Source organism: Arachis hypogaea, chromosome 9, assembly GCF_003086295.3.
Source record: "Arachis hypogaea cultivar Tifrunner chromosome 9, arahy.Tifrunner.gnm2.J5K5, whole genome shotgun sequence".
NCBI classification, from domain to species: Eukaryota; Viridiplantae; Streptophyta; class Magnoliopsida; order Fabales; family Fabaceae; genus Arachis; species Arachis hypogaea.
Genome location: NC_092044.1, coordinates 80722868 through 80735613, shown reverse-complemented (window position 1 = coordinate 80735613; position 12746 = coordinate 80722868). Strand labels below are relative to the sequence as shown.

The window sequence follows — 12746 nt, the reverse complement described above, 5'->3', positions numbered from 1 at the left end:
AATTAAGACCAAAGAAGCATGTTTTCAATCATAGCACAAAAACAGGAAGGAGAATGTAAAACCATGCAAATCATATGAATAAGTGGGTAAAGGCTTGATAAAAACCACTTAATTGAGTAAAAGATAAATCATAAAATAGTGATTTATCAAGTGGCAAGAGTGGTTAGTGGCTAGAGAGTAGAGAATGAACAAATCTAGAGGTACTTAGGTTGAAACTCGTAGTGGATTTTTGATAATAGAAGTGGTATTGGAGTTGGGATAGCGATGGTTAAGGAAGAAGACAAAAAAGAAAAAAAATAGAAAAAAGTTAAAAATTATTTTACCACGCAAGAGCCCCAACTAATAGCGTCACGCCAAAATGGATAATTGTCAAATCAAAATTAAATTTTGATGTATCAAGTTTATTTTTAGAACTATGTTAGGTAACTAACACTCCATTAGTTAACGATCAGTTAACTTGTTATTAATTGATAATTTTAATTTTTTAAATTGTTTATAATTAGTAATTATTTAAATTATACTTTAAAAAAATACAAATTCAATAATTATTAATTATAGTTATTTAAAATTAATTAGATAAAAGTTATTTATCTATTTTTTTATTATTTGTAGTTAATTTTATCAATATTCAAATTTTGTACGATTAAAAATAAATATTTTTTCTTTTAAAATTTTTGTTCTAATCGTGTGTTTTTATTAGCGACTAGCCGACTATAAATTAATTATAGAAAGAGTATATTTTTTTGATATTATTAAAAAATAAAAAAATTGTCAGAATTTATTTTATTTAATATTTATTAATTATTAATAATTAATAAATATTAAATAAGATAAATTTTAATTATTTTTATTTAATTTTTTTATCAGATATTTTTTTTAATTAGATGAAAGCATCTTTTAAATTAATAGATAAACAATATATATATTAGTTATTGGTATAAAATATATATTAAAATATAAAATATATATAAAAAATAAGTTAAATAATATATATATTTATATACAAATATATAATATAATTAATTTTTAATATACAAATAATATTTTTAACAACTTTATTGAAAAAGGAACAATGATTTAAGAAAACTATAAAACATCATGTTATACATAAAAAAATCTTTTATAAATATGTTATCAACGATATAATATATTTTATTTTAAAGGTAATTTTAGCAGTTAACTCATTTTATTTCCTTTTGTTGCAAGAAAAACTTGCAAGTTGCATGCAAGAGTTGAAGAAGCCTCTTACGTGTAAAAAGATGTACGTTAGGCTTCCTCCCCAAACTCACAAGTCAATACAGTTGACCTTGACGTTGACCGTAGATTTAACTTTGCAAAAACATCCACCAATGACCAAACATACACGTTTTAGCGCCTATATATATACTGCAATTGACAGAAGTCTTTTCACTTCTACATACAACTGTATTTGATATGTTAATTAATTAATTATTCCATTTCTAAGAACTTCAATTTAATTTACATTATTGTGAGCATCCACATTATTAGAATTTGAATCTTACACTGTGATTAAAATGGAGCGAGAGAGCACTCGGAGTAGATCCATCCGAATCTGGAAACACGAAGTGTTTGTGAGTTTCAGAGGCGAGGACACTCGCAACAACTTCATCGATCATCTCTTCGCCGCTTTCGATAGAAAAGGCATAGACGCATTCAAAGACGATATAAATCTGAAGCAGGGAGGGCACATTTCAACTGAGCTAATGGAAGCCATAGAAACTTCGACGGTTCTAATGGTGGTGTTGTCCAAAAACTACGCTTCCTCCACATGGTGCTTGCGGGAACTAGAAAAGATCCTGGAGTGTGCCAAGGTGCACAAAACATCACAGACTGTTCTTCCAGTCTTCTATGATGTGACTCCATCTGAGGTGAGAACGCAGAGCGGAGATTATGAGAAAGCGTTTGCCGAACTTGAGAGAAGATTCGAACGAGATTTGGGGATGGTGCAAAAATGGAGGGAAGCTATGGCACAGGTGGCTGCATTCTCTGGTTGGGATGTGCAGAACAAGTAAGTAGTAATAATCCTCCCTAGCTAATTAAATTTGATACTGTATTGTGTTTGTGCAAAAGTTATCAACACTTGCTAAGTTTTACAAATGATCGAGGAGTACCAGGACTAGCAGAATTTGTGATGTGTAGCCATCAATTAGTCATCATCAATATTTTTAGAGAAAGTATGAGGAGCCAATGAAATATTTATACAATGTGCACAATGGAAGTTTATGCCGTATTAGACGTATAATTATTAGTGTTATTTTTTTCCATCAGTTAAAATAAAAAACAAAAAACTAAGTTGAAAGTAAAATTAAAAATAATAAAATCTTAAAGAAATCTAACATAAAATTATAATTAATATGATCATCAATTAGTTTAGTGGTTATTTCAAATTTTTATAAGAGAAAGATTGTGGGTTTAATATTTACTTTCTTCACTACATGCATAACTTTTAATATAATATATTAGGGGTGCGAATAAGATAGAGTAGGATATATCCTAAACATGTATCCTATTCTACCCGCAGGTGAACTCGTACCGCATCTTATACTACCTGCGATGGATAGAATAGACAATTCTATCCCAACAAGTTGGTCCAAATTGAATACCCGCTAATAAAATATAAATCGCCAGCCTATTATGTATTGGTAATAGAATGAAAATTTGAGAATTATCCTCCCATCATTCCATGCACGAGAGTTGGCTTCCATACATAGCTAACAAATAGAGCAGCGTAGCTTCTTGATGAATAAGAAACCTAACAAACAAATTCTGTTAGCAACTAATTAAACCAGAATTAAAAGAACAAAAATATTATTTGAACCACAAAAATTAATTATTATTATATATTTGTATAAATATATATTATTTAATTTATTTTATTATAAATTTTGTATACTAATGACTAATTTTAATGCCTAATTTAATATACATTTAGCATAACTATAAACAAAAATACCTACTACTCATGACCCTTACTTCATTAGAGTTTATTTTTGTTTTTTTTTTTTTTGTTGAAGTGGATGTACTAGCTAAAAAGTTTTACACTATTCTTACTTTTACTTTTATTGATATGTATAACTAATTGTATCAAAATTAAATTTTTATTCTTATTCATGGATAATAACGAGCTTACTATTTAGATTTTCATTTTATATTATTACCTAATATATGAGAAAGATAGAAAGTTGAGTGTGTTTTTGTTTATTTTGCTTTGCTTTCATTATCAGGCCGCAACACACTGAGATTGAAAAAATTGTTGAAAGAGTAATAGATATTCAACATTGCAAATCATCAAATTTAGATGGTTTGGTGGGGATGCATCCGCGTGTGGAAGAACTAGAAAAGCTTTTGGACTTTGACTGTAGTAGCGATGACGATGATGTTCGAGTTACAGGCATATGTGGGATGGGCGGAATAGGAAAGTCAACGCTTGCTAGAGTTGTATTCCAAAGAAACTTGCATCGATTTTCTGTTACTTGCATTCTTGATAACCTGAGTCAAGTTTTTCATCGTGATGGTCTTGTTGGGGCGCAAAAGCTACTTGTTTCTCACATTCTAAAAGATGAAATGCAACATATGTGGAGTCTTTCCAAGGCAATGAGATTGATGAAAGCTAGATTGTGCCGTGTGAAGGCTCTTATTGTTTTAGATAATGTTGATAGCGAGGACCAACAATTAGAAGAACTGGGTTTGAATCCCGAATACTTATTTCCTGGGAGTAGAATCATCGTAATTTCGAGAGATAAGCATATCTTAAAGATGAGCGGAGTGGATGAAATTTATGAGGCTCAACTTTTGAACAAGGAGGAATCATATCAATTGTTTTGTAGAAAAGTTTTTAGAAGAAATAATTTCATGTTACAGCATTGTGACGAATTATTGGTAGATGGAGTATTAAAATATGCTCAAGGCCTTCCTTTGGCAATTGAAGTTTTGGGATCATTTCTAAAAGAGAGAAGTATGGATTCATGGAAATCTATCTTGTCTGAGATGAGAGTTTGTCCACCACATGAGGAAATTATGGACGTGCTTAAAATTAGTTATGATCAATTAGATTGCATGGAAAAGCAAGTATTTCTTGATATTGCTTGTATCTTTCATGATGGTAGTGATAAGGAAGAGGTAATGAGAATTCTAGATTGTTGTGGATTCTTTGCAGACATAGCAGTTTGCAACCTTCATGATAAATCACTTATAACCATTAATAAGAATGAGGGTATTGAAATGCATGGCAAGCTCCGGGAGCTAGGCATGGAAATTGTTAGAAAGGAAGCACTCATGGAGCCAGGAAAGAGAAGCAGGATATGGCGCTTTCAGGATTTCCTAAATGTTTGCGAAAATAAGGTAAACATATAATATTTTACTTTTTTTTTTATTACAAGATGCTGGCGGAACACAATGTTATGAAAATGACAAGAGAAACAAAAATGTTAAGGTGTCTAAATATTGAAAATAAAAAAAATCTACTATTTATATATTAAAATTAGTAATTAAAATTAGATATTAATATGTATTTGTGTATAAATATACGTGTTGTTTAATTTATTTTTAATATGCATTTATATTTTAACATGTATTTTATATTAGTAGTTAATTTTTGTGTACACTTAACATAGTTGAAAAATCAGTCATTAAATTAGTTACTATATATTACTATTTTTAATATATATTCTATATTTTAATATATATTCTATATGACACTATAAGTAATTGATTTAGTGATTGATTTTTTATATACATATTAATATATTATTATAGTAGCTAGAAATTAATTGGATTAAAGTAACATTCTTTGTTTCCTTTTTCAATTATTTATATAGGCAATGGATTACGTTGAAGCCATACGCTTGGAATCACAAACAATGGATGAGAAAAATACAACGCTAAGTGTAGAAGCATTATCAAAAATGAATCAACTTAGACTGCTGAAAATCAATGATGTGAAGTTTTCAGGAAACCTAAGCTGCCTTTCCAGTAAATTGCGATATCTTGAATGGGCAGAATATCCTTACACATATTTTCCACCAAGTTGTGAGCCGTCTAACCTTGTTGAGTTATCCTTACCACATAGTAGCATCAAACAACTATGGAATGACATAAAGGTAGTGTGAATATATAGTTTTATTATGATACAAATAAATGAAATTAAAGTACAATTATGGAGAATATTAATGTTTGTTTTACTATTGGCTCTATGCAGTGTTTGTACAATTTGAAATCTGTAGATCTCCATGGCTCTCAAAATCTTATCAAAATCCCAGACTTTAGCAAAGCCCCAAATCTTGAGATGCTGAATCTTGAGGGGTGCACAAAACTTGTGCACATTCATCCATCAGTTAGATTTCTAGAAAAACTCAGTTATTTGAATTTGAAGAATTGCACAAGTTTAGTGAGCATCCCCAATCGTATATTAAGTATAAGTTCGCTTCAAGTCGTAAATCTTGCAGGTTGCTCAAAATTATGGAAACATAGTAGGAAGCAAAGCTAAATACTTTCGTCTTTATTCTAATAGATAGTGGACACAGAAATTCATTTGATTGTACAGACAAAGATACAATTTTTTCTTTCTTTCGTTTTTGAAAGCACATACACGTACATTCTTGTGTTAGATCTTAATTAGCACTAATAAAGGGTTCAACATGGTTTGATTTTTCATCTTTCATGTAATTACAAATTAGATTGATGCACATTGCAGTGTTTATAAAACAAATAAAAGATAAAATAAAAGATGTAGGAATATTATTTCTATGGTAAATGTATTGGTTATTTTGGTTAATTACGCGTCTTATTTACTGTGTAACGAGAATAATAATATACACATATCTCGTTTATCGTATATAGTAAATGAGATAAATAGTAATTTTATTCTGAAATGAAATATGTAAAAAATTATGTTTGCACAATGTATTTGACAATTAAAAATAGAGTATTCACAGTATAATTTAGATAAATTTAAAATAAAAAATAATTTATTACAAAGAAGATTGTATTCATTTAATTTTTTATTTCTCAATTTAATTCAATAATCTAATTAAAAATATTATGATTTGAATCGAATTCATTTATCTCTCATCCAAATTTTAAATTTTGAAAATTTTGTTATTCAAAAGCTTTAATTTGTTAACGTGTTTCTAAAATAATTAATTTAAATAATATAATTTTAATTAAGTTTGCTCCATACGGTTATTTATCAGGTTGAGAATCTGAATAATTAACGTTATCAAAACGGAAGGGATTATGAGTTGGAAGTTAGTTATATATGAACAAGTTTAATACCTCGTGTAATGCATTGAGTAGAGAAATCTTGGCATAATTTAATTTATGTTTAAGTAGGAACTTAGGAGTTAATTTCACGCTAAATTAATAATTAAAAATTATTAGATGATAATTTAGTTAAATATATTAAATTATTTAACAATTTTTAACTATCAACTTTACATGTATATAAATTTTTACCTTATATATATATATATATATATATATATATATATATATATATATTCTATATTATATATAATGAGAATATTAAAAAAGTTGTTGTCTAATTATTTTTTTCTAAAATATTTTTTATTATATATAGTTCATAAAAAATTTACATTATTATGAGTTTTGAAGCCAAATTTTTTAGCTAAATTATAAATTATTTGTCATTTCAACTAGTTTAATTTTTATTAATTTTAAATACATTTAATAAATAAAAGATTATATATATATATATATATATATATATATATATATATTGTTTGGTACCTGATGTTCTCGGGTAGTCGGATGTAGATGGGTAGGGAAGAAGGGGAGATTCCGGACGGTCGTGGAGCGATGGCTGAGATGTTCTGGCGACGTCGGAGGTTGGACGAAACGCGCGGGAGGGGGTGGCCATCTGCAAGGACACTCCGACGATCAAGTCAGAGTCCGTACTAAAGGATGGCCGAATTAAGTAAGGATGTGACGTACCTTGGGGGGAGAGCTGTCCTCCCCCTTATAAACTATGTTGTGGGTGGGCCTAGTGATGGTCCAGCCCATTGGTAGAGGTAAGCTGTCGTATTCCACGTGGGCAGGTTGTCCCGGACCTCGGGTCGGGAAGCTGGGCGCTGCCCCGAGGACATCGACCCGAGCGATAGTATGCTTTGGGTGGTAGGTTGGTCGGGTTCTGGGTCAGGTGTTTAGGGACTGACCTGCTGAACCCCTTTGTGGGAGGTTTGGGCCTGGGTGGTGTGGTGCCCCGACCCGGCGACTACTTGGGCTGGACTTGTCAGCCCGTAGCAGTGCCCCCCAATGCACCGGCCTTGAGGTTTGGCACCCATGGTTGGGTGCGTTTGTCTTAATTGCCAGGGCGGCAAACTTTCTTCTTTTTCGGGAACTCGTTGATGGCGCTACGTGTCCCTCACACGTGGTCGCTTTGATCCTTGTGCTGCTTTCTTGGCTTTTGTGATGTGCATTAATTGCCCATCATTTCAATGATTTGAAATTTTGGGTGAAATGGCGAATATGCCCCTGCCTTTTGGCGCTCTTCCTCGGCGGCTACGCTTTCCTCCCCTTATTTTTATTTCGTAACCCCTACATCTTTCCATTTTCTTTCTTTTGCTCTCTCGTGCCGCTGCTGTCTCCTACTTTTCTCTTCCACTGCTTAGATTTTCTTCCTGCTTCTTGGTGTTGCTTCTCTTGCTTGGACCTCTCCTTGTTGCTCATCCTTTTGCGGGCTTCTACATATCTGGTACGCTGCTTTTATGGTTTTTTCCCTTTCGAATTGTTTCTTCGATTTTGGTATGCTTTTTGTGCATTTTCTCCATGCATGTCTGAGTTTTATTCTTGCTTTCTTTCTTTCTTTTAGTGGGGGCGCCACTAGATTTTTCTGGGGATTTGCTTTTAGGTTCTGGGTTTAGTGTTGGGTTACTCGAAGGGAATGATTTGAGGAACTTTTTAGTTTGCTTTTGCTTCTTTGTGGGTTCCTGACCTCTCGTTCTGACTGAGTGGTGCCCCCGCTGTAGGTATGGCTGAGCATCCCATTCTCCTGAATCAGGTTCAGTGATCGCTAGCCGACTTTGTTGACCATTACGCTTGGGTGTCTTCCGACGTGAGGGACACCCCCTCCCAGGTTACGAAGGAGGGTCTTCAAAATTTGCGCCAGGCGGGGCTCTTATGCGGGGGTGATCCCGAGGAGGCGCTTTACCAGGCTTATGTTCCTGCTGGTAGGGAGCGTGTTTGTCAGAAGAATTTGGCAGCTCCCCGAGTTGTCAATTGGATGTGGGTATATGAACCCATGTTCATGACTTTGGGGGTTCGTCTACCCTTCTCCCCTTTTGTCATGGGTTTGCTAAACCGCTGTGATGTTGCTCCGTCACAATTGCATCCGAACAGCTGGGCTGCCATTCGATGTTTCGAGATGGTTTGCAAATATCTGGAGCTGCCGACTTCTGTAAATGTTTTTCTCTACCTCTTTCTTCTCACAAATCCCTCTCGTCAGAAGGCAAAAAAGGGGTATATGTCTTTTAGGGCCCAACAAAGTCATAGGATCTTTGCCCTGTTTGAGGATTCCTTTCATGGTTTTAAATCTACTTTTTTCATGGCCAGGCCCGTTGAGGGTCATCAGGCCTTCTGGTTAACTGCCGAGGGGGAGAGACGGATCCCGACTTATTGGAGTTTTGGAGCGGGATCCGACTATCTAATAAAAATTTCTTATGATTGGTTGAGTTCGGAGGATCATAATATTGCTGATATTTTGTTGGCGATTTTTGGGGAGAGAAATCTTAACCATCGTATGGTTATGGGGGATCGGGAGGCCGGTCGGTCTTATGTTGGTGAGTTCCTTTTCTGTGTACTTTTTTAAGCTTTATTCTTCTATTATTCGCACCTTTGCTTTCTTTTTCTTTGCTCGTAGTTTCCATGGCTGGCGGGAAGAAGACACTGGCTGATTTGATGAGCCTTATCAAGGGGGATGACGAGGGTGAGGACGACTCCTCGGCGACTCCCTCGGCGAGTTCAGAGCAGAGGGAGACCGAACAGGCTAGTGGTCAGGTGGGCGGGGCCGACCAAGTTCAGTCAGAGAAGGTTGTTCCTCCCGAGAATGCTGTGGAGTCCCAGGGTGTGGGAGTAATGGACAATTTGTCATCACAATTGAGGAGGATAACTAGGATAGGACTTCTAGTACTCATATCTTGCCAAGAGCTTTGCTAGTTGTTAGTTTATTTTCTTTGCCATTTATATTTCTTGTCTAAAATCTTAAAAACCTCAATTATAACTCATAACCAATAACAAGACACTTTATTGTAATTCCTAGGGAGAACGACCCGAGGTCCAATACTTCGGTTTATAAATGTTAGGGGTTTGTACTAGTGACAAACAACTTTTTGTATGAAAGGATTATTGTTTGGTTTAGAAACTATACTTTACAATGAGATTTCATTAGTGAAATTCTAAACCGTCAAAAATCCAATCATCAAAATCTGAAATAATTTTGGAGTTGGTGTTGGTTTTAAATAAAAATGATTTGAGTTCGGTTTGTTAAGAAGAAGAAAGAAAGGAAAAAGAGAACACGACACGTGTGATTTATGAAATGATTAAAACGTCACGAGAGGGTGACAGAAAGTAGGTGGTTAAGATGCGGATGTAAAAATGTTAAGCCATGGACTTTATGTGTGAATGATTGTGCGGGGGTGCCCGTGTATATGGAATTGCTTCCAGGAGAAAGGGGCACATGCTTCAACTGGAGAATCAGCGCCTGCAAGTACTTACAGAGGTTATGTTTGGTATACTTCAGTTGGAGAATCAGCGGCTAAAAAGGTTTGGGACCTTGCAGAGGTTTTGCCGTTGGAATGCCTTATCTGACTTGCGAGTCGGATTGCATCGGGTGCGGGTCGAAACCGACAAATGAGCTCATTACCTGCAATAAGACTAGACATGCATCATCATTGTTTGCGTATTTGCATTTGATTGTGTTTGCTTATCTTGTCTCTCTGTGATTGTACTGTTTGTCTTATTGCTATTTGTTTGTGTGTTGATCTGTTTCTTGTGCTATTAGTTTATGTATTGAGGTGACTGAGAACTGAGGTTGTGATAGAGATTTGTCTTAAGTTTGAAAATTTAAAGAAAGTAATTAATTATATAAAATAATAGTAAAAAGTATTTTCAAAAGGTTTAATAAAAATACAATTTTATTTAGTAAAGTTAATTATTTGCATTTTATTTCATTATTCTTACGGCATTCACATTCCCTACTGAGAACGCGTGGTTTGTTCTCACCCTAAAATCTTCCACCCTTTCAGTGACACATGTATGAAGACTAAGTTTAAAGCTGCGGACGATTATTAGTTTTATTGAAGTTATTTGTTGAGTTACTTTCATAGAATTCCCTCGCCTTTGTTATTAAGATTTTATTTTTATACAGAGGGATAAGAATTGTATCTAAATTCCTTTTGATTTCTTTTGTACAATATTTATTGTTATTAATAATTATGTGATTGTTATTACTTAGTGTTATTTGATGATTGGGTTTGATTAAATAAAAAATATAAGTTTTCGGCATATTCTTAAAATTGAAACGCGAAATCAAACTAAAGACTCAATATTATTTAGTAAATAAGGAAAATAGGTTAGTAACGCCTTACTTTTAGTACGATTATGACGTGCTAAAAGTTAGAGTGTTACAACGCACGCCCGCATATGGGGTGTCCGTGTACGCATGTCCCTCCATATTTGCAAAATTTTGTAAAGTTGCAGAAATCAATTTTAAACACCAAATTTTAAATATTCATAACTTCTTCTACAAAACTCAATTTTCTTAAAACTTTATATCATTTTAAAAATCTTGAGATAACCTTTAATTTAAAATAATTTTCAACCAATTTCAAAAACAAAGGCTCAAGTTATGATCCGTCAAAATTTACTAAAAATGTATTTTTACAAAAAATTTACTAAGTTCTCAAACTTCCAAAATTCACAATCAAAACCAATTATCTTACAACCAAAATAGTTCCAATGGACCTAAATGATGTTCATATATCTTTCAGTCCATTCTACAAATTATCCATACACATTTTCATCATTTTCATCCAAAAATTTCCACTTACACACCTTTACATTTTTAATAAATCACAACTCAACCTCAATCCACAATCCTCAATATTCATCAATACATCAACAAGCATCATAACCCATTATCACTCCTCAAATTGTCATTATTCAACTTCAATCTCAATCATCAACAACAATATTACAATTCATTAAAATCATCACAAATCAATAATCATAATTCACTACCAATAATTCAAATCTATACTATGGTCCATTAATCTAAGTGTCCAGAAATATTATATATTACATAAAGGAAACCGAAACCATACCTTTACCGATTCTCAATATGCACAATATACCAAATTGAATCCAAATCAAGCCTCCAATCACAAGATTTAGCTTTCAAAGTTCCAATTCCACAAGTTCAACCTCAAATTTGATTTCTCACCAACAATATTCAATATAATCCACATATGTCACTATAATTAATTTCTAAACTCAAAATCTCAAAAATTCACAAGAGAGTTAGGGTTCTTACCTTCTCCAAATATCATAGGATCACAATCCAATAATCTCCTCAAGTTAGATTGATTCTAAACACATCAAAACATCAAAATCTCAAAATCATAAACACTAGATTTTCGAATTTTTGGAAGGAAACAGTGAGGAAAGAAATCGAGATTTTTTTCACCAATTTGTTGGATGGATTTTGTAGAGCTTTTCGTGGTGATCATGTGACTACAAACGGTGCGATGATCGGAGCTCCATAGCTCAAGTTATGAACTTGGGAAGTTAATGATAAATAGTAACAATGGAGGGTTTCTCTCCTTCTTCCCAACTCAGCTGCATGTGTGTTGTGTTTATGGCTAAATATGGTTCATTAATATGTGTTATATATGTTAGGCTTGGTCCAGTCTAATTCGTTAACGTTTTTGGCCTAACTTTGGGGTAAACTTTTAAAAATAGGACCTAGTTTTCAACTTTAATTATTTTTCTAAGTTTTTCTACAGTTTTAACTAAATTTAAGTTGATACTGTCGGCTAATTTACCGGTACACGTTTTTTTCGCAATTTTTCAAAAAAAATTACATTTTCCAACTCAAAAAAATCTACTGAGTCCAAAAATTATATTTAAATTTTCTAATTAACATTTTAAATTTTAGATCCTATTTTGAACAATTAATTTAATTAAACAGTTAATTAATTGCGATTCTTATATTTTAAATTTAAAAATTAGTACTAATAAGAGAGTACATAAAAAATTTAGAAAATTTTATAAAATTTTTTATTTTTTAAATTTTTTTATGTATTCATTTAAATACTAATTTTAAAATTTAAATTATATTCGTTTATTGTATGTTCATTTATCATGTTGGAATGGTAAGGAAAATTAAAAGAGTTATAAGTTTGTGGGAGAGGATTAACAATTAATTCTACAACGTGTGAGATAGAAAGTACACTTGTGAGTGGAAACACAGTCATAAGAGAAATAATTATTAATGATTTTTCTTGTGAAATAGAAATCACTTGTATTTATTTTTTAGGAACTACGTCTCGTGAGCTGTAACGTGTCAATTTATCACTAATTTTTTTTAATTTAAATGATATTATATCTAAATTTGATTTGTAAATTTATCTAATTTAATCTAAATACTAAATAATAATAAATTGTATTATTTTTTATTTTTTAAATTGATCCAAATCATATTATAAATATTA

General features: G+C 32.4%; 1 protein-coding gene across 1 annotated transcript; it reads left to right on the top strand.

Annotated features, from left to right (window-relative positions):
* Positions 1-1409: 1409 nt before the first annotated feature.
* LOC140175149 (disease resistance protein RUN1-like) lies at positions 1410-9843 on the top strand. Its single transcript, XM_072202077.1, has 8 exons — positions 1410-2029; positions 3246-4362; positions 4839-5120; positions 5219-5465; positions 8055-8496; positions 8590-8816; positions 8897-9108; positions 9700-9843. The coding sequence occupies exons 1-8, from the start codon at positions 1536-1538 to the stop codon at positions 9841-9843; spliced, it is 3165 nt and encodes a 1054-aa protein (XP_072058178.1). The 5' UTR covers positions 1410-1535.
* The last annotated feature ends 2903 nt before the right edge of the window (positions 9844-12746 follow it).

What these genes read in the sequence shown, in the direction of transcription:
- LOC140175149 (XM_072202077.1), top strand. Translation starts at nt 1,536, where the DNA reads ATGGAGCGAGAGAGCACTCGGAGTAGATCCATCCGAATCTGGAAACAC. An exon ending in AACTATGGAATGACATAAAG is followed by an intron (nt 5,121 to 5,218) that starts GTAGTGTGAATA and finishes GGCTCTATGCAG; the next exon opens with TGTTTGTACAATTTGAAATC. An exon ending in GGCCGGTCGGTCTTATGTTG is followed by an intron (nt 8,817 to 8,896) that starts GTGAGTTCCTTT and finishes CTTTGCTCGTAG; the next exon opens with TTTCCATGGCTGGCGGGAAG.